The sequence below is a fragment of the Heloderma suspectum genome, chromosome 4 (assembly GCF_057233095.1).
Source record: "Heloderma suspectum isolate Gila_16-S chromosome 4, 16-S_ref, whole genome shotgun sequence".
Classification (NCBI taxonomy): domain Eukaryota; kingdom Metazoa; phylum Chordata; class Lepidosauria; order Squamata; family Helodermatidae; genus Heloderma; species Heloderma suspectum.
In genome coordinates this window covers 221380669-221402504 of record NC_139461.1, presented here as the reverse complement: position 1 = coordinate 221402504, position 21836 = coordinate 221380669, and the positions used below count along the sequence as shown (strand labels likewise).

The window sequence follows — 21836 nt, the reverse complement described above, 5'->3', positions numbered from 1 at the left end:
TTTGCACAAATTCAGAAACTAAAACACCCCAATTCTGTCGATGGGCAGGCAATGGAACAAAAGGCTCCTGACAGTCTGTGAAATACAGATGGAACGGATTTTTCACAATCTGTACATCCCTACTTCATATACACATAAGGGAAATCTTCAGACAAATTACAGCTTGAAGGATTTTCTTCTGCCCCAGATTATGTAAATGTTTTGACAAATATTTTAGCTGCCTTGGGCCACCCTGGTAGAGACGTGGGATAAAAATATTTAAAATCACACACCCACTATCGTTCCTGCACTCTTAGCTTGTTTATCCCTTTCCTATGAATTCATTATAAAGGGGAAATGCCCATCCCACAAAAGGCCATGCTGAAAGAACATCTTCAGTATCTGTCCGGTCTCTTTACCTTACATTTGGCCTCCCTAAAGCTTGGTTCTGATTCCAGGCAATCACCATCTGAGCTTCTGTTCTATACCTCCTCTGCATTGACTTGTTCACTGCCACCTCATCAGTCTACCTGAACTCATAAAAGGTAGGAGCAAACAGTGGGATTTCCGTGGTGGAAATACTATCTCCACACACACACACGAAAGTGTGTGTCAGTTCTCCCTTACCCAGTCTTCTTGTTCTAGCCTAGGTTTACTACCCTGTTGAAGAAAGCAATCAATTGATATGCTATACTCTTTAAAATGCATAATGTGACCTCCTTCACCCACAACTGACATTTCTTCTTCCCTACACATCTGCCAAAGGCACAGCCTGCCAACAGCTCTCCCCTCCCCACTCCAGCCCCTGCCCAGCGGGTCATACAGAAAAGGTATCAATGGAACATGGGTGCTCTTTCAACGGAAGAGGTCACCGTGTTCTTTGGCTAGTCATTTGTTGCTTTTATCAACATGAATCTGAGAGTTGCGAAGGATCAGAATTCTATCTTTTCCAACCTCACCTGCCAGATACATTTGGCAATCCATGTCATCAGCCAGCTCAAGCACAATTAGCCTTTGGCCATGTTGTGCATTTTAATCAAATATTTTCAATGTACTTTCCTAACATGTTTCCCTCTTCTGAGATTGTCGGTGTCATCTATGAGATCAGTGGTATGCTTGCAGGAAAGTGTGTGAGAATATATGCTTGTGTGTGCATATATATATGCGTGTGTGTGTGTGTATATATATATATATAGTTTCCTGAAGGGAAGTGGTATCACCTGCAGGTCCTTAATCTCAGATAAAAAATAGTAACTAAACCAAAGCGACACTCCATTCAGGTCTTCATATTTTACCTATATCAGGCTGTGACAGTTCCAGATTTTGTTTAGCTTCAGTACTTCTGATGTTTCACCCATATAACTTCCATAAATCCCAAAGCAGATATGAGAACATGTCCCCATCTCACCGCATAACTCCATGCAAAGGCATGAGGAAAAAAAGAACTAAGGCAGGAGGTGTACAGCTCTGAAGTTCCTTCTTAAAAGACTATGCAGAATTAGAAATAAAACTAACTTAACTCCCATTCATTTCAAGGGTCTTCTCTAAATATGCCAACATTGGATACAACCCTATATTCCCCTGTACTAGTTATTGTCATACGAAGACTTGAAAGCTAGCTTATTTCATTGGTTTTTCACCTTTCTTGTATGCTTGCTTATACTAATGTTTAAATAAATGGAAGAAGTCTGTGCCTTTATGATCAAATACCTGGTTCTCAAATGCAAAGCATACACGATGCAGATGTTAGGCCTTTGTACAATCTAACAGGCTGTTTGGCATCACTCATGCAACTACAACCAGAAAACAACAGGAATAATAATACAGCCACAGGATTTCCAACCCTAGTCTTAGGGAAGACACAAGATGGTGGAAAACAGTATATGCGAAATAGATGTATGGTCATTGAGCCAATACTGGAAAGATGAGAATGAATGACTACACCATCCTGTTGGGCAGAAAGTTAGGAAACCTAACAGTTCGGTTATGTGTTTTTATGGCAATAACAATGAGGCATGGTGGCCTCTGAAATGGTTCTCATGATAAAATCCCAGCTGGATGCTCAGAAGAGCTGTGTTGTGGTCCGTGCTTGGGGATTTGACAGAGCAGCATATATGCATGTGAACTGGTTAGATCCAAAACATTTTTATGAGAGGGTAAATGAACATATGGAAAGAATCGAGAAAACCCCATCCAGCTTCTAATATGTAAACAGTGCTCTAGCCGTAGGTCATAAAGTAAATACAGATTTTTAAAAACACCCAATTGCCAGATGGTGAAGACAAGTTTGAACTGAAGCTGATGAAAGCAAAATGTATGCTATGAATGTGACAAGAAATCACTGGGATAAACTTTCAGCCTTCACCTTCAGTCAAGTGGCTTTTCACAAGTTCAAAGGACAGTCGTTTTCAGGAATGAGCACCCATGTCTTATTTCAGCTGAATCATTCTCTTTTCACTCTGTTTCTACCTCTGATCTTAAATCCATCTACCGCCCACTTCCAAGGCAAATTGCAAAAAATAAGTGGATGCCATTTTTAAACAGAATCTTCCCACATTCCTGGGATTGCCTATAAGAAGTCTAAGAATTTGTTGGCATCTGTTTCACGCCCCCCCCCCCCGCTCCCAAGTTTCTTGTAAAGACCATATTGTTTTTGATATTCTGCTCTAAATGATTATAAGTGCGCTTTTGATCATCTGCTTCATTTGGCCCCGGAGGAGGCTGTGAAATGTTAGCCGGAGGAAGCATTTCGTTTGCTTGTATACACATGCTGAAAAGCAGTATCTCTTAATGTATTTCAGAATAAGCTAGAAAACTGGCCAACTTTCTAACTTGCAAAGCATGAAGGAAAAGGATAACTTATGCAGAAGTTCAATGGATGCTGATATTTTTTCAGTGCATGTCTGGTTCATAAATTTTCCAGGCTAGCAAGACTTTTCATGGAGAGAGGCACGGAAAATGCCCTTCCCTTCCAGAATGCACATGGTTGAATATGTGAGGTGGGTACTCCATGAAGACCCAGTTTCTATAACTTTTACCCTTCAAAAAAGGAAGAATAAAGACAATGTGAACTGGACTTATGCATATGCTTATGGAGCATCTGCCCCACACATTGCTTTATAAACCCACCCATCCACCTCCATTCAGACATGCATGCCTCCTGCCTTCATGCATGCATGCCTTCCCATTGGCTGGGTAGTTGAGTCAGTAGTTGAGTGTGGGTTGTTGTTGAACTGTGGGTTGTTTGTTGAATCGTGGGTTAGCATGTTGTCTGAACCCAAGACATTTTCTGCAGTGTGGCTTGTTAACCACCCTGAACAACCCAACAACGAACCATGGATTCTCAAGGTGGCTTGCTTGAGAAAAATAAGCCACGCTGCATGATTAACAAGACACCCTGCAGAAAATGTCCTGGATTTGGACAACACGCCAACCCACGGTTCAACAACAACCCATGTTCAACCACTGAGTGCGGGTTAGTGTGTTGTGTGATCCCAGCCAATCAGGCATGCGTGTTCCCCCACCCCACCCCTGCAGATCAGGCCTGCAGCTGGAGCTTCCTTATCCTTGTTGTGTTTCTTTCTGAGCCACCCAAAGAACTTGAGTTTGGGGGAAGCTGTATAAATAAAATTCAATTAACAAAAAATCTTATAGTTTAACATATTGTGTTAATGGTTTTCCATGTTTACTGAAGCTCCAAAATACTGGGAAATTACAGTGGTTAAGGGCCATGCCCTTAACAGACACGTTATTTAGGGAATATGCATATGGTATGGTATCCTAAGCTGTGGTTAGTTCCAGCTTCACCAGTACCTTGGAGCTGGATAGCTGTCAGTGGCAGAGTGGTCCCAGATTTGTCTGTTCTTTGGACAGGCATCAATGTCAAACAATAGATAACCTTTCTGAAACAGACCTTGAATGCAAGTGGGCTAAAATAGCACCAAGACATTTAGAGCATGGTTTGGAGTATAGAAAGCAAAATAGCATGTAGTGTGGTATGGAAAGACTTCCAATTTGGAAGCTCTACAAATACAGATTTGCCGTAGCACTGGAATCCAATGGTTTATGACACTGATTATGGCAATTTGCATGTTTTGAAAGCTATTCCATGTTAGAAACATGCTTGCAACTCAGGCTTCCCTGTGTGTGAACGAGGACCCTAAAAACCCACACGTGCAATCTTGCAAGTTGCTTAATTCCCTAATGGAAGTGCTTCCCATGTAGGTATTTTCTGAGGGAATCCTAAGAGGTATGGGGGAAACGGAGAAAAGCAGAGGAAGAGCCAAGGAGCAGCATTTAATATTTCAACTCTGACAGCTTAGCAATTAAAGCCAGACCTGACCACAGGTCAAACTACCTGTGAGGTTAAACGTGTCACTTGTGGTTGCGTTCATCTTGTTAGAAACTGTAAATAGCAGCCACTTGGAGGGGACTGGTCAGAACCATGTGGGGGTCACCCTTTCTTCCTGCACCACGGATGACACACCACCACCACCCTAGCCAAGCTGCTATTAGCAGGGAAATTCCCACTGGTGCCAAACCACCAACAATGTTGTACTGAAGGAACGTAATATTTAAAAAATCCTCCCCCACAGCTGCTATGGGAATTTCCCTCCCAGGGTTAATAGCCTCAGAAGTGCAATTTTAATCAAGACGGGGGAGGTCACAAAATTACCTCCCCATATTTCATGATCTTGATTATCCCCTGCCCCTGGTCTGTGACTGCTATTTACTATTTTAAATAGATTCACAAAACTACAAGTTTAATGTTGTGTATAGTATGGTTCCCAGTCTACACTGGGTGACATTTTCAGCCTCTTCATTAACATCTCTTACCAATCACCATTTTTATGCCACTTTGTGGGCTCAGCTCCATGTTTCACTACCACAGTGGTACACGTGGCATCAGCACCCTTTTCCGTCCACGTACTATGCAACCAACAGGTGAATCTCTGTGGAATCCCAACAGTTGTGGCAAATAACTTCATTTATTTTGCTTCTTGGAAGTGTGTATTTGATGACACCATTTTGAACTGCCTTCTTTTGATACGAAGGAGAATGTGTGATCCTACCCAGCAGCACATGGGTGGGGCAGATTGTCTTGGTGTGTCCCACTGCTGTTTCTTCACAAGTTTATTGTGGGGGTGGCAGCCCACATCTGAATATAAGCCCTTGCCACAGACTGTTGACCCCATCCCAATCCTGAGTCACAATCCCATTCAAGGACACCTGTTCCCTTCCCCTGTGCAAAACCCAGCACTGCTGAGTCAGGGACCAAAGCACATTAAACCATTGTGCCTGGTGCCAGCAAAACTTGGGAGCTGAAAGCAGAGTGAAGCTGTTGGGCTCCTTCCATTGCCCATGTAAGCCAAGCCTCCCACTGCTGGGCAGTCAGACTGGCACCTGACCTGCTGTAGTCTGTGCAGAACTGTCAGCCGCCCGCTAAATACAATTGCTTAATTATTTGTTCGTTGCAGGATGTTGAGGGGGAGGCACTGGAAAAGCAACAAGTGGAATAAGCAGCTGCCTAATATTAGCAATAGACTTAACCACAAAACAGGCTTTCCGACTGAAGGGTGGTGGGGTGACAATCAGTATGGCTCATTCTCCTTCTAAATTTGGCCTCCTGAATAAATGACTAACATCATGACTGGCACGCCAGAAAACTCCTAGTTCAGTTGCACTGACCCTTCTCTCCTTTTGATTTTATCCAGCTGCCAAGTCTAACTATGGCTCTGTTTACATGGGGGCTGCCCCTGGAGCGGCTGTTGACACATTAGAAACTTTTCATGTGCTTTTCTTCCCTGCAGTGATCCCTAATAACCCATTCTCTCCCTCCCTCTGTCCATTTATTCACTGTCCCTTTCAATGAAAAGAACTTGTGGTAATGTGCTCTCATTTTGGTGGAAAGCAGGGGGTACAGGGGTGTCACAAGGCTTGTTAGTGGCCGCTTTCTATACTTTTTCTTATTCTATGCAAAGTGCTGTGTTGGTTCTGTGAAAAATGAAACTGTGGAAATGGGACAGTATGTTTTATTTGGATGAGTGCTAGTGTTTAAAATGCAAGATGAAGGATTTTGACATATGCACAGATTTTGTGGGGTAACTGTTCAAGGGGAAGGGGAAGATGGAAGATATGCCCTGATTATCCTTTGTCTATAGGTTTTTTCAGCCCTAAAATTTTGCTTATTTTTATTTTATTATTTATTTTGAAATGTATATATCCCACCAAACTTGACTCCACAGAGCCATGAGAGAGGCTACTAACTTGTTAGATGGATAAAACAATATAAAAACCATCATTAGTTTTAAAAACATAGGACATCCATCCATCCCAAGGGGACTTCTGCTTGTGAAACAGGAACTTCCCTTCTTTACCTCCCCTGTGTTCCCCCAAATCTGCCCCAGAGGGTCCCCCAACTCTCTGGAACAGATTTAGAGGCTGTGCTGGGGGCTGCAGGGGGAAAGCAGGAATCTGCTAGTGGATGGACACCATTGGATGCAACCCATATTTAATACCAGGAACATAGCAGCAAGCAAAAACTATCATGGCACGTCGGAAATGGAAGTCAGGTCTACAAATAACACCTCGCTAAGTCCACAAAGTCCGCTTTTACTAATGTTATTTTGAGGTACAAAACAGAAATGGTTTGATGGGCCTCCCTGTGGAGTTCTACAGTCAGGGTGCTGTTGGAGAAAAGGCCATGCTCATCTTCAACATGAATCTCAGCTTCGGTAATGCTGTAGCTTGAAGCAGGGCCCTCAAGTTATCTCAGCTGCCCATGTGTGCCTATGCCTGTGTAAGAGACAGAGAAGTTGTAGGAGGGCTTTGAGTAACAGTACTCAAAAATGGTGCTCAGAAACCAATTGAGAGCTTGTGGAGGGTGGAAGTTGCTGAAGACTATTAATTATGCTAAAACCAGGACACACTGGCATTGTTGCAGATCAGGGTGCACAGCCTGTTGGCCTCATGTGACCCTTGGCTTCAGGATGTGCTGCCCCCACCCACTTTTCCCCGCTGATCAGTTGGACTGCAGGGAAAAGACCATTGCTATTAGCAGTGCTTGGAGAGATGAGGGGGAGGGAGAAAGAGGCTTTCTTCAGTGCTAAGCAGGGAAAACTCACTCTTACCTCCAATCAGTGGTCAGAGATAAGAGCAATGTAAAGGCATTTAAACTTTGAATACCCTGCTCTTCAAATACCATTACACTTTTAAAAGGAGGATATTTAAACCATTTGCACAAGAAGGTGATGTATGCACCTACAAGGCTGCTGACTCTGTAGTTTACATAGTTTCACAGTAATCAAGGAGGGTTTCATTTAGAAACTCAATGAAGAGTTAACATTAAGGAACTTATTTACATCCACCTGTAAAGCAACTCACTTCAGGTGCCTTGTCTGCTGAATGCTGACTGCATGCACAGAATCTCATTTAACATTACTAGTCACTTTTAGTAAGTCCTGGACATCAGTACCCTTCACTCTTATTAGCAAAATAGTATTGCCTCCCCTGCTGTCTTACTCCTTTGAAAATCATGTCTGCTGGACTGTGTGTTCTCCTGTCTATATAGAGAAGTGACTGTTGCACTCCTGATAATCTCTAATTGCTAACTAGATTGTTTACTAGCTTGTATGTGTCTCAGCTTTGACATTATAACAAAGGCTAGGAACTATGAATGCATGCTTTTATGTATGCTCCACAGAGGCTCTATTTTTGTCTGCAAGCCCCCCCCCCCCCCCCCCCGGTCACTTGCATCTTGCCTAGCCTTTAGAAATTATGATCAAATTATGATCAAGCATGAACGTTTGTGACTTTATTTTTAGCATAGCATTTACGGGAAAGGAGAAAAGAAATGATGAAAAAGTCATCTTAGAGAATATTTTGTTTTCAAAAAGTGAATTCATTATACTTTCATTACTTTATTGAAGGCTGGTAAAAAAAAAAGGCAAAAAACTAAATGGGCATATTGGCATTCGTCATGTGACAAGCTACACTTGGGAGTGACTGCCATGTCTTGTGTGAGCCATCCTCATTGTTCTATCTAAAACAAAGCTATTGCATTCTTTAAATTTAGTTTGTGAGCTAGAAATACTGAATTTGAATGTGAAACCCCTATCCCTTAAGAGTGTTTTTCCCCATTATGTTATACCTGGAGACGTGCACCCAAAACCAATAGACTGCTGATCTGATTAAATTTGGCCATTCTTATTACCCTGATTGGCAAGCCATGAGGTGAATCTCTTGCCTCAGCCAGGAGGAGCAGCAAATTGTGTGCTCCCCCACCCGGTGGCTCTGTCGCCACCACATGCCACCAGTTCACCCACACCTTTGCCACCTCTGTGTCTCCCATCCCCTTCCCAACCCCATTGCTGCTGCCACCGCTGCCACCCACTCTGAGGAGTCACTCCGAGCAAGCGGGGGGTGGCCTCTCTGAAGAGCTGTACTTGCGAGAGAAGTATCCAGCACAGCTATTCAGGGAGCTGCCCAGGCCTAAATGCCTGGCTCTGAGGGGTCCTTCCTCAGAGCCAGGCATTAGGAGAGGGGTGACTCTGGAGATGGTTGTGGCGGGGGAAGGGAGGCAGATGTGGTGGCAAGTATGGCGAGCGGGGAGGGAGATGGTGTGGTGGCAGCAATGGCAGGTGGTGGCAGTATGTCTGTGCTCTCCCACCTCAGGCGGTGTGAGAGCTTGTACCAGCACTGCTGATTGGCAGCTATTTTTTTTTTTTTTTTAATATGGGTCAAATTTTGACATGAGCAAGATGTGAGGAAGTATACCTTCCACTAGATTCATAACAAAGAAAGCGTTCCAGAACTCCAGACTTTAATATCATTGTTGTCCTTTAGTAGTTCTCAAGGCTGATATAGAAGGATATCATCATAGTTAAACCACTTTAAAACCAGCTTGGGTTTGTAGCACTGGGATGGATGGATACAATTCAGTATGAATGTGTGTATTTCATTATTTCTACCTTCCCCTTCAAACAGGTTCCCAGGACAGCTTACAAATTCAGAAAACACCATAAAAGTGCAGTAAAGCAGTTACAAACAAAATGTGCCAAAAAGTGACAGCAGCAGAATCGAAAAATGGCATACAAACTATTGGCAGGGATCAAACAAGCTGAGATTAATAGGCCTGGCCAAAAAAAAAAAAAAACAACACCCAAAAAATCTTCTCCTGGCCCCAAAACCGTGACAACGTCGGTGCCAGACGAACCACTTGGGGAAGAACATTCCATAATTGAGACACCACTACTGAAAAGGCCCTTTTCCCAGTAGCTATCCACCACACTTCAAACATGCTATTCCTCTTGACAGTGTTGCCTCATGAATATGGTTTCTGGGGCAAGTAAGCTGGAAAGTGGAGAGAAATGCTTTCAGGTCCAGTGAGATGCGCAGGGCAAAAGATTGAACCAGCTGTGAGAACCAGTCTGTGGGCTGTGCTGCAAAGGGAAGATTTCTGGGTATGACTGTGCTCCCTCAAGAGAGCCTCCAAGATCCCAGAGTGCCGGGAGGACATGCCTTTCAAAATCCCTAATCCCAGCCTGTATGTGGAATGGGCTGTATACACCCAGTGGCTAAGACCTGGAGCTGCCCGTGCTGTTGGTATCCACCCTCATTGCCCAGCTGAGGAAGGATAAAAGGCCTTGCCAAGTGACCAGTGTCCTGCTTTACCAGCTGCATCTCAGACAATAAGAAACCAGTAAAATACTGGAAACATAAATGGTGCCCCAGTTTCCCATAGCAATAATGCTATTTAGCTGTTTCACCTTCCCTTCCATGGGGTTATTAGGATTAATTGGGGATTAATGAAATAATGATGGGGAAATGCTTTTCACCTTAGATATGCTCTATAATTATAGTCACCATGGGTGAATTTTCTTGAGCTGCATGCCTATTGGAGGCTTTGAGCTTTTCCCATACTGGATCAGCCAATTCTAATACAGAGACAATGATTAAATAAATAACCTGCAGAAATAGAGCCAAATAGTGCATCATGACAAGGCGCTAAGTATAGTTCTCTCTCTCTCTCTCTCTCTCCCCCCCCCTTCCCCTGAAAGAAAGCCATTTAATCTTTTTATGGTTTGTGTGGGCGGGTGTTTTCTTCTTTCCAGAAGATGAGGGGAAAAAAAACTTTAAGGCTAAGTGAATAACTGCTTTTAAATAAAACTTGTGCAAGTATATATTTATCCGAAAAGACTGGATCATCTCCAAAAGAATAACGCGTGCCTAAGCCAAGCAGAGAATGTTCTCTGTACAATACCTGTGACCCAGGCAGGAAAGTCTAGAATGCTTGGGGGAGTTGCCAGCTGTCCTTCTCGCAGACAAGATTCCTTCCTTTCCAGGACACTTAAAGCCTTCCACATGATCAGCCTGTAGTGCAGCAAATGCACAGTTATTATTCATTTGCTGCATGGGTGCCATATACCCTCTCACAAGGAAGTGCTTCTGTTGTGAAAGTTATGATGTCTTCCCGGCGGTCAAAACACAATATAATATTGTTGCTATGGGATTATTTCTTCCAGCTAGTGGGGTCTTAGTTAGTTGGAGTGCTGCCTAGAATATGGTTTTGTGAATTCTATGGGAACCTATTGGATAGAGCCTGTGACATCACTGATAGCGAGTGACACCGATCTCCTGCCCCATGCCCACTATATTGTTGTTCAGTCATTAAGTCGTGTCTGACTCTTTGTGACCCCATGGACCGTAGCATGCCAGGCCTTCCTGTCCTCCGCTCTCTCCCAGAGTGTGCTCAAGTTCATATTCATTGCATCAGTGATGCTATCTAGCCATCTCATCCTCTGCCATCCCCTTCTCCTTTTGCCTTCATTCTTTCTCAGCATCAGGGTCTTTTCCAGTGACTTTTCTCTTCTCATTAGGTGGCCAAAATATTGGAGCTTCAGCTTCAGTATCTGTCCTTCCAATGAGCACTCCGGGTTGATTTCCTTTAGGATGGACTGATTTGACCTCCTTGCAGTCCAGTGGACTCGTAACAGTCTTCTCCAGCACCACAGTTCGAAAGCATCAATTCTTCGGCGCTCAGCCTTCCTTATGGTCCAGCTCTCACAGCCATACGTTACTATTGGGGAAACCATAGCTTTGATTATATGAATCTTTGTCGGCAAGGTGATGTCTCTGCTTCTTACTATGCTATCTAGGTTTGCCATAGCTTTCCTCCCAAGGAGCAAGCGTCTTTTAATTTCATGGCTACAGTCACCGTCCGCAGTGATCTTGGAGCCCAAGAAAATAAAATCTGTCATGACTTCCATTTCTTCTCCTTCTATATGCCAGGAAATGATGGGGCCAGATGCCATGATCTGAGTTTTTTTAATGTTGACTTTCAAACCAGCTTTTGCACTCTTCACTTTCACCCTCAACAAGAGGCTCTTTAGATCCTCTTCGCTTTCTGCCATTAAGGTGGTATTGTCTTTGTATCTGAGGTTGTTGATAATTCTCCTGGCAATCTTAATTCCAACCTGTGATTCATCCAACCCGGCGTTTCTCATGATATACTCGGCATATAAATTAAATAAGCAGGGCAACAGTATACAGCCTTGTCATAATCCTTTCCCAGTTTTGAACCAATCGGTTGTTCCATGTCTGGTTCTTACTGTCGCTTCTTGACCCTCGTACAGGTTTCTCAGGGGACAGGTAAGGTGGTCTGGTACTCCCATCTCTTTAAGAATTTGCCACAGTTTGTTGTGATCCATACAATCAAAGGCTTTAGTGTAGTCAATGAAGCAGAAATAGACATTTTTCTGGAATTCTCTTGCTTTCTCCATGATCCAGCGAATGTTGGCGATTTGATCTCTAGTTCCTCTGCCTCTTTGAAACCCCGCTTGTACTTCCAGGAGTTCTCGGTTCACATACTGCTGAAGCCTAGCTCGTAGGATTTTGAGCATAACCTTGCTGGCATGTGAAATGAGCGCAATTGTACGGTAGTTTGAACACTCTTTGGCATTGCCCTTCTTTGGAATTGGAATGTAAACTGACCTTTTCCAGTCTTGCGGCCGCTGTTGAGTGTTCCAAATTTGTTGGCATATTGAATGCAACACTTTAACAGCATCATCTTTTAGGATTTTAAACAGCTCAGCTGGAATACTGTCATCTCCACTAGCTTTGTTGTTAGTAATGCTTCCTAAGGCCCACTTGACTTCACTCTCTAGGATGTCCGGCTCAAGTTCAGTGAGCGCACTATCATGGCTATCAGGGACATTAAGATCTTTTCTGTATAGTTCTTCTGTGTATTCTTTCCACCTCTTCTTAATCTCATCTGCTTCTGTTAGGTCCCTGCCTTCTTGGTCCTTTATCATGCCCGTCTTTGCACAAAACATTCCCTTGAGATCTCCGATTTTCTTGAAAAGATCTCTAGTCTTTCCCATTCTATTGTTTTCCTCGATTTCTTTGCATTGTTCATTTAAGAAGGCCTTCTTGTCTCCTTGCTATTCTCTGGAAATCTGCATTCAGTTGGATATATTCTCTCTTGCTTTTCGCTTCCCTTCCTTCCTCAGCTACTTGTAAAGCCTCATCAGACAGCCACTTTGCTTTCTTGCATTTCTTTTTCTTTGGGATGGATTGAGTTGCTGCCTCCTGAACAGTGTTACGGTCCTCCATCCATAGTTCCTCAGGCACTGTGTCTATCAGGTCTAATCCCTGAAATCTATTCCTCACCTCCACTGTATATTCATAAGGGATATGATTGAGGTCATACCTGAATGGTTTAGTGGTTTTCCCTACGTTCTTCAATTTAAGCCGAAATTTAGCAATAAGAATCTCATGATCTGAGCCCCAGTCAGCTCTAGGTCTTGTTTTTACTGACTGTATAGAGCTTCTCCATCTTTGGCTGCAAAGGACATAATCAATCTGATTTCGATATTGACCATCTGGTGATGTCCATGTGTAGAGTCGCCTCTTGTGCTGTTGGAAAAGAGTGTTTGCTATGATCAGCGTGTTCTCTTGGCAAAACTCTATTAGCCTTTGTCCTGCTTCATTTTGTACACCAAGGCCATGCTTGCCTGTTATCCCGGTGATTTCTTGACTTCCGACTTTAGCATTCCAATCCCCTATGATGAAGAGGACATCTTTTTTTGGTGTTAGTTCTAGAAGGTGTTGTAGGTCTTCATAGAACCGATCAACCTCAGCTTCTTCAGCCTCAGTGGTTGGGGCATAAACTTGAGTTACCGTGATGTTGAATGGTTTGCCTTGGATTCGTACTGAGATCATTCTATCGTTTTTGAGATTGTACCCCAGTACTGCTTTTCCCACCCTTTGTTGACTATGAGTGCTACTCCATTTCTTCTAAGGGATTCTTGCCCACAGTAGTAGATATGATGGTCACCTGAATTAAATTCGCCCATGCTTGTCCATTTTAGTTCGCTGATTCCCAAGATGTCAATGTTCAATCTTGCCATCTCATGTTTGACCACCCTCGGCTTACCCTGATTCATTGATCTGACATTCCAGGTTCCTAAACAATATTGTTCTTTACAGCATCGGACTTTCTTTTCACCACCAGACACATTCACAGCTGAGTGTCCTTTCGGCTTTGGCCCAGCCGCTTCACTCTTTCTGGCGCTACTTGCAAATTCCCTCTGCTCTTCCCCAGTAGTATATTGGACACCTTCCGACTTGAGGGGCTCATCTTCTGGCGTTATATCTTTTAGCCTTGTGACACGTTCCATGGGGTTTTCTTGGCAAGAATACTGGAGTGGGTTGCCATTTTCTTCTTCAGTGGACCACATTTTGTCAGAACTCTCCACCATGACCTGTCCGTCTTGGGTGGCCCTGCATGGCATAGCTTATGGCTTCACTGAGTTACGCAAGCTTCTTCGCCACAACAAGGCAGTGATCCATGAAGGGGGCCCGCTATATACTATCGTGCTAAAAGAGAACACGTATATGGAGGCTGCACTGAAATAATATCAAGGTGTAGCACAGAGAAGTTCTATGTCAAGTTCAAACCTGACAGCCAATCTTCAGATTTTGCCTTGAAACTAGTTATTTTCCTATGCAAGTTTGGTCTTTGTAGAGTGAATGGTGTTGGAATAGTGATCACACCAAAAAAAGGGTGCATGTTAATTTGTCCTTTTAAATCAGTTTTAAATCAGTTAGTAGGCAGAATAACAAAGATTACTCAGGGAGTAGAGCTAATTAACAGCTCTGAATCATCAGAGAGCCTTAGGTGCAAACAGGGATCACAAGGACGAGGGAAATGTTGCTTTGCCAAATTAAATAAGTTTCCTCTTTAGCCAAATAAGTTTCCTCTTTAGCCTGGTTTCCTTGTGTATAAAAAGACAAGCATGTTTAATATGTTCTGTAGTAGTCATGGTTTCATTTTGTTAGAAGCCTCACCTAACTTGCTCTGCTTCTGGCTACTTAGCAAGGGGACTATGTTTATGACTCAGTAAAGTTTGCCAACCCCTTCAGTTTCTGGATTCAGCTTTATTCAGCCACTTCTGCTAATGAAGCATTCTCCAAAACAGCACAACTCACCCATCCTGCAGCAAGGATACCACCTGCCTTCAATTATATGTAGACTGTATATCAGGCTGTATATTTTGAATCCAGATTTTCAAGTCTATCCTATAATGGCTAAAAGTTGATGCAGTAAAGGCACACTTTGACAAGCTCATAATATATCTGGCAGTCATGGACTCTACACTCTGCCAAAAAATCTTGCAGAATTTGCAGTCAAACATTTTTCAGAATATCTTGTCACCACAGGACATTAAGAACTTGGGTGCATGATTAACAGCTGGTATGTGCTCAGATCTTGTGGCTTCTTCTGATCCATCCCTTTGGAAGCTGAGGGACAATCTGCTTGGCTGGCTGTGAATTCTGAATAGGTTCCTTTGCCCTTCCAAGTCCCACACCCTGCACTCTCCCTCCTTCTCCTTCCCTCCCTCTCTCTCCTCCTCCTGCCAATGCTTTAGTGACCCATGTTTCACAGACAGTATCCTCCTGCTAATAAACTTCAGCGTTTTACTCCAAAGGCAAAAAGCATTTTATACACCTAGAAATTTGTTATAATAGTTTGTTTTAAATTTTTAATCTGTTTTACTGTTTGTTTGTTTTTTACTGCAGTATGAATCTGTTGTACATAGCCCTGAAATCCAAACAGGATGAAGGGCGGTATCTAAACATTTTAAATAAACAAACAAATACATAAATAATGGCAGCCACAATCTGTCACATGTTAAACATGTTTAAGCACACTAAAATTGATGACTGAATCATATTTAACTCTGTATCGGATTGTAATTCATTTGGTCCTGATTCTTCTTTGAATTTCTCTAACGCCATGTTTTGGAATATGGCTGCGCAGCCAGACCCACCTGATCCTATTAAGATAAAGCAGAGTAGAGTGCCAGAGTAACCACTCCTCTTTACATTGCTAGAGCAATGTTCTCACTGTGCACGTGGTTACAGAGAGCTATAAGAAAGGCTGAAAATGTTAGTAATAATGTCCTAATATAGCTAAAGCTACAGTTGGGACTAAGGGCATCTCTACACCAGCCTAAAATCGTGCATTTAAAACGGGACTTTCTGCTTCTTTTTTAAATGCAGGATCACAACAACTCCCTTTTTCACCCGCTTCCTTTCCTCCCTCCCCGTTCCCCCTCTTTCTCCCCATATCTGAATCTTCCATTATCTTTCTGTGATCTCACTCCTTGCCGCTTTTACTCTTTTAACAGAGGGAACTCAAGTGGAACACAGTGGGGTAATTTGATAGCTCATTATCTGCGATCTATTAAAAAATGGAACAAAGGGTATTTAGTGCAGGAGACGCCCTGGAGATTCACGGCGTCATGTAAAGAGCCCGCAAACTTTCATGAAGGAGCAATCTCAATCGCAGGATAAAAGATTCATGTGAAGAAAGCCTAAGGCCCTGTAGATACCATGCCTGCACCCCCTGCCCCTGATATCACCTTGTCCTGCTAGCCCAACCCCTGACATCCAGACATTCAGAGGACTGCAAAGACACACCTATATACATATTTCCCACTGAATAGCTGGTTGTTAGGGATGTGGCCAATGAGGCACAGAGGCAATACAATCCTGCTGTCTCCTCCTCTCTTGTAATGTATGTGTGCAGTGTTGTAATGGTAAATTTTGAAGTGCAGCTCATCTTGACAACAACCCTCCTAGCCACGGCCCCAAGGAGAATCTGTAGACACACCGTCAATATACGTATATCACCTGTTTTCCTAGAATTTATATTGAGGATCCATCAACAATCCTGGGCCCATGGACAGAGGATGCAGGATGACTCCAGCAGGCAATTTCATCGCTTCTGCTTTGAAAAAAAAACCTTATAAACACTCCCCTGCATACCCCCTCCACTACACCACTGTGGGCATGGCAGGAACAAGTTAAGGGAACCTAAGTTCTATTGAGAACAGTGGAACTAGTTAGTCGAAGCTAGCTCAAATCCCGTTGCTTTCAGTGGGACTCAGTCCTGGCTAACTTTAGCTTGGCTGGGGCCAAGGTGTTTCTAAAAGATTAGATAAATTTCCCAACTTCATCAGTATTCTGTCAGTCATTGTGTGTGTGTGTACATACATGCCTTTATGAAATGAGGAATTTCTCTATTGTATTGTATTCAAATAATAATAATCTAGCCACTACTGTGTATGCCTTTCAATGTAGTGTAAACAATCAAATTACTTCCCTTCACTCTTCCAGGGTGTTTGGCTTACTTAGCAGTCTTCAGTATTGTATTCTCTTTGCCGTCTGATAATGAGAAAGGCCATATTTCAAACACCCAAGTCTTTAATCCAGAACAAAACTCGTCAGTGGTGTTCTGTTTAATTTCTGAAACATCTTGTTCTTTACCAAGAATGTTAAACTGAAACAGGCCACTCCGGCTTCTGTTGATCTTTAAACAGGATGCTATGGAAAAGATGGGGAGAGTTGGGAGAATTGTGCTGCCAAACCACAAGGATAAAAGGTAATGGGGTTTTGATTTTCCTTTTTCTTTTCAGAGTATCAGTCTAGGAGAGTTAGGAATTTGTGCAGAGCTCTCTACTTAGACTGTGTTTAGGGGGCTTAATGTTTGTTCCTTCTTTCTTTGGATATCCAGTGGGAAAGACACAAGACTTATCAAGGCATGGCCAACAGGTGGTCATACAACCTTCAGGTCCTGCAGCAGATGTACAAACACTCAGTCCTCTGGATGCTTCAAAGTACAGAAAGTTGTATCGGAGTAAAACTAAGATATATGTTAGGTCTGAGCAAAACATTAGACAGCCAACACATGCTGGACAAGCCTGGATGTGTATCTCCAGTGCAAAGCGTGAGTGTGGGGAGGAGGCATTTCGGAGGGCAGAAGGGCTAAGCAGGAAGACCTGGTTCACTTCTCCCCTTTCCAGTGGGTTTTCACTGCAGCTCCATACCTTGGTTATTCTCTCCCTACTCCTCACCCCCCACCCCAATGCTGCATCAAGTGGGGAAAAGCTACAGGTAAGGGGTAGGGGGCTTCAGGGGAGAAAGCAGAAGTGGGAGAAGGTTAAGCAACAAACTCCCCCCGCCGCCATGATCTCTCTACTGCAAATCTCCCCCTCCACTGCTCTGGAGGGGGAGATTTGCACTGAAGAAGCATCGCTTGGGCTTCCAGGCAGGTGTTGGCCACCAAGTATTCAGTTAAAAAAGACCTTAAAGCGTAGCATACTTGATGTATGGTCACAAATCCACCCAGAGTACTTGGAGGTGGGGCAAAGAAAGAGAAACACATTTTCTGAGGAAAAAAGATTTGTTTTGCGCATGCAAGCTGTCGGTGGAATACTGCAGAAACCTGTGTGCTTACCCAGGAGCTGCAATTTCCCCATTGTGGTGCCCCAATATTACTTTGTCAAGGGAGAGGCAATGGAGAGAGGCAAGTAATTTTCCAGGAAATAACTTGCCCATCACTGCCCCTTCCACAAAAGCCACCGCAAAATAAAATAAGGTGGCGTCAAGAGGCCCAGATCTTGCTAGGGGGTGGTGACGTCTCTTACAGCACACTCTTACCTACCTTTGAACTTATAGAGAAAGCAGAAGTTGAACTGAATTCAAAGGTTATCAGTCTCCACTGAAAGGTTATCATGTAAACAGGCATTCACCCTAGGGTGAATGTAAACAGGCATTCACCCTAGCATTCACCCTTCTTTATGGAAAGCTGAAGTGCAGCAGAGAAGGACCAACATTTATTCACAGTGCAGCTAATGAGTGTTGGTTTTGACCTTTAAAGCCTTAAATGGTTTGGGACCAAATTACCTGAAGGACTGCCTACAGTAAGCAAGAGAGGCTCTTGTCATTTGCCAGGCTGTGAGAGTAGTTAGGTGGGCTACCACATGAGAGAGGGGGTTTTCCACAGTGGCCCCACACCTCTGGAATAAGTTTCCATTGGGACTCCACTGGGCCCCATCATTGCAGGCTTTCAAGAAGGCTCTGAAAACATATTATTTTACTTTGGCCTTCCCCTGATATATTTGCTGTTGTTGCTGTGAACCACATTGGCTTGGAACTTAAGATAACTTAAGAAAGGTCATGGAAGGAAAGTTTCTTGTCTCCTCCTCCCCGCTGCACTCCCCGAAAAGCTTTCCTGGTGGGTCAGGCGGCCCTCTTGAATAATGTGGAATGTGGTGTGGGAAGCTACTCAGAAAAGGGGGAATCACCCCAAAGTGGGCTTGGATCATAATATAATATAACTTAAGTGGTTCACAGATGGAACATTTCAATCAATCATTTGGTTTGTATACCATTTTTCCATACAGTACATTCAAAGTGTTTCACAACAAGGCATTATGGGAAAAAAACCCAAACACATACAAATTAAAGTCAAAACAATTTCATAATGAGTATGTAATAAAACATCAATATAAAAACAGTAATTACATTATCAACAAAAGCAAAGTGAAATACCTCTGGGTGGCTTTGGCTCCATCCTCACGGATTATTTGATAGGAGTTTCAGTTCCCCTCCCTCTCTCCGGAGCCGCCTATGCCCCATCTCATCTTGTTCAGGAGGGTTTCCTGGCCCTCAAGAGAGAGTTTTCGAAGGGCACATATGTCTGCAGGAAGGAGGGTGGATAAACTTCCTTAAGTTAACTTATCTTAGGATCCAAGCATTGCTGTCAAAAAGTAGTACACAAAACTATTCAAGAAGGGCTAGAGCACCACCTGCAGGCATAGTGAAAGGTCTACAGATATAGTCATGGATTCTCCCACTTTTTATTTTTCCATTTGCAATGAAGAACCTAGTCTGTTTATAGTTTAAGAACATGAAAACCAAACAGACTTGGGTAAAACGGGTCCAAGATTTAAGGTGAGTCACAGAAGGGCATGATGACAATTCTTTAAAGTTGCCAGGGATTTACACCACTATGTTGTATGCATCAGAGCTGCTGCTTCAGCTCTCTGTGCAGTCAGGATACTTTGTAAACATTTCTTTAGCAGCTGGAAAACAAAAAGGAGCCACTGTCAATTGCCAGGATAAAATACAAGGGTAGGGAGGGCACGTTAGATTATTTGGAACGGTACTCCCTGGTTTTGAAATCGCAAACACAGTTACCTCATTAACGTATCAGCCCAAGCCCACTCTTCTATCTTTAGAAAATGACACTACTTAATATATGTGGATTAAGGCTATGATTATGCCTTCTTGGGAGTAAGTTTCCCGCTGTATACGGTGGAACACCTGAGTAAACTGAGACCAGATGTCCTACTTTACAGGAGACAGTCCTCTATTTGAAGGTCTGTCAGAGGACAGTCCTCTATTTGAAGGTGTATTCTGCCTGAAAGGCTCTCCAGGTTTAAAGATAAAGAACCATAAGAAACCATAAGCAGAAGAGAAGGGGCCTTGAAATTTCTCATGAACAGTTAGCACCTGGTCAGCAGACTGAGCTGACCATAAAGGTCACCTGGTCACAGTCTTCCCCACTGTAATGAGATGCATTGTATTTCTGTTTAAATTATAGTAATTATTTCTATATTTGCATCTATCCATATTAATTAGCATATGCAATTTCTGTGTAACCATGTGTCCTTTTTGTCTTCTTTTGGCAATATGTAACTGGCCACCCTACTGTAAAGCCTCAGATATCTTGAACCAAGTTAGCTTTTCTACAGGAGAAATTTATTATGTGCTCGTCATTCTCTACTCACAGTCGTTTGTAGGTTCAGGAAGGTTTTTTTAAGAGCAGGGAAAATGCGATATTATTTATGAAGGTGAAAGAAAACACTTTTTCCACTTGTATATTTGCACTATTCCTCAGTGCCATCTAAAGGTTATGTAGCGGGAAAGCAGGAAAGGAAACACTCTTTGTGTAGTGCTTGGATCTCAATTCTGCAACAAAACAGAAAGTAGTTACAGCAGATTAACAGCCTCGTATAGAAAAGCCCTGACCCTCAGTGGCAATGTGGTAGTTTGCCAGGAGAGGAAGCACCTCATCTATCTGCTCTTTCCAGCACTGCAGATAGTCAAAGCGGGGCAATGCACCAGTGTCCAGGGACACAAAGGATGGTAGGTTCTACCTGATCTGTAAAGCAGCATGCTTTGTGGCCTAACTCCTAAGTGGCTTAGAGCACAATCCTATGCATGTTTAGACAGAAAAGAAGTCCTGCTACTCCTGGCTGGGGAATGCTGGGAGCTGTAGAACTTTTTTCTGTCTAAACCTGCATAGGATTGTGCCCTTAGTCATAGATTGACTTCTCAGGCAGCCCAACCCTGGCTGTGTACGTGACTGACTGATTCCCAGCTCACCCCCCGACTGCCAGTCATGAGGAAAGTATGCTTAGGATCAAGTAGTCGGAGCTGTCATACTAAACACACTTACTTGAAAGTAAAAACCATTGACATAAACATACAGTCAGGGCCAGAAATATTGGAACAAGGATAACTGTTTTGGCAGTTGGCCTCTGTACACCACCACATTGAAGTTGAAACGAAACACACCCAGATGGGAGCGAAGTCAGGACTTTCAGCTGTAATTCAAGGGGTTTGGCAAAAGTGGGGCACTACCCATTCAGGAAGGACAGCCAGTGGCATACACACACACCCATCGTTGGTGGCTCATAACTAATGGAACAAATGGCTGACAAGCAGCTGCATGGCCAGGTGTGGCCTGTTTCCTGGGCACCCCATGACCAATCAAGCAGAGAAAAGGCCTGGAGGTAGTTCTGAGTGTTCCATTTGCATTTGGTAGCTGTTCACTGGAACTCCCAACATGAGGTCCAAAGAGGTGTCCATGTGAGTGAAGGAGGCCATCATTAGGCTGAGGAAACAAAATAAACCCATCAGAGAGATAGCAAAAACAGTAGGAGTGGCCAGTACAACAGTTTGGAACATCCTGAAAAAGAAGGAATTAACTGGCAAGCTCAGCAACAGCAAAAGTCCTGGAAGACCACGGAAGACAACTAAAGTGGATGACTGCAGAATTCTGCTCAAGGTGAAGAGAAACCCTTTCACAGCATCTAGCCAGGTCAAGAATGCTCTTGTGGAGTTAGGCATGTCACTGTCAACATCTACAGTCAAGACAAGAGATGGCTTTATGAATGTAAATACAGAGGCTTCACAACAAGGTGCAAACCACTGGTAACGCTCTATAACCGAAAGGCCAGATTAGCCTTTGCCAGCAAACCCCTAAAAAAAGCCTGCCCAGTTCTGGAATAAGATTCTTTCGACTGATCAAACCAAGATTAACTTGTACCAGAATGATGGGAAGAGAAAAGTATGGAGAAGAAAAGGAACAGCTCATGATCCAAAGCATACCACATCATCCGTCAAACATGGTGGAGGCAGTGTTATGGCATGGGCATGTATGGCTGCCAATGGAACCGGGTCACTGGTGTTTATTGATGACCTGACTGCAGATAAAAGCA

At 43.3% G+C, this 21836-nt stretch overlaps 1 protein-coding gene across 2 annotated transcripts in view; it reads left to right on the top strand.

Moving 5' to 3' along the window:
- Positions 1 to 21836, top strand: part of FGGY (FGGY carbohydrate kinase domain containing) — a 224942-nt gene that overhangs the window by 199622 nt on the left and 3484 nt on the right. For both annotated transcript variants that reach the window (XM_084852367.1, XM_084852368.1), the window contains one exon: positions 16866 to 16927. In XM_084852367.1, coding sequence (XP_084708493.1) covers positions 16866 to 16927 — 62 coding nt within the window. The remainder of the gene's footprint in view (positions 1 to 16865; positions 16928 to 21836) is intronic.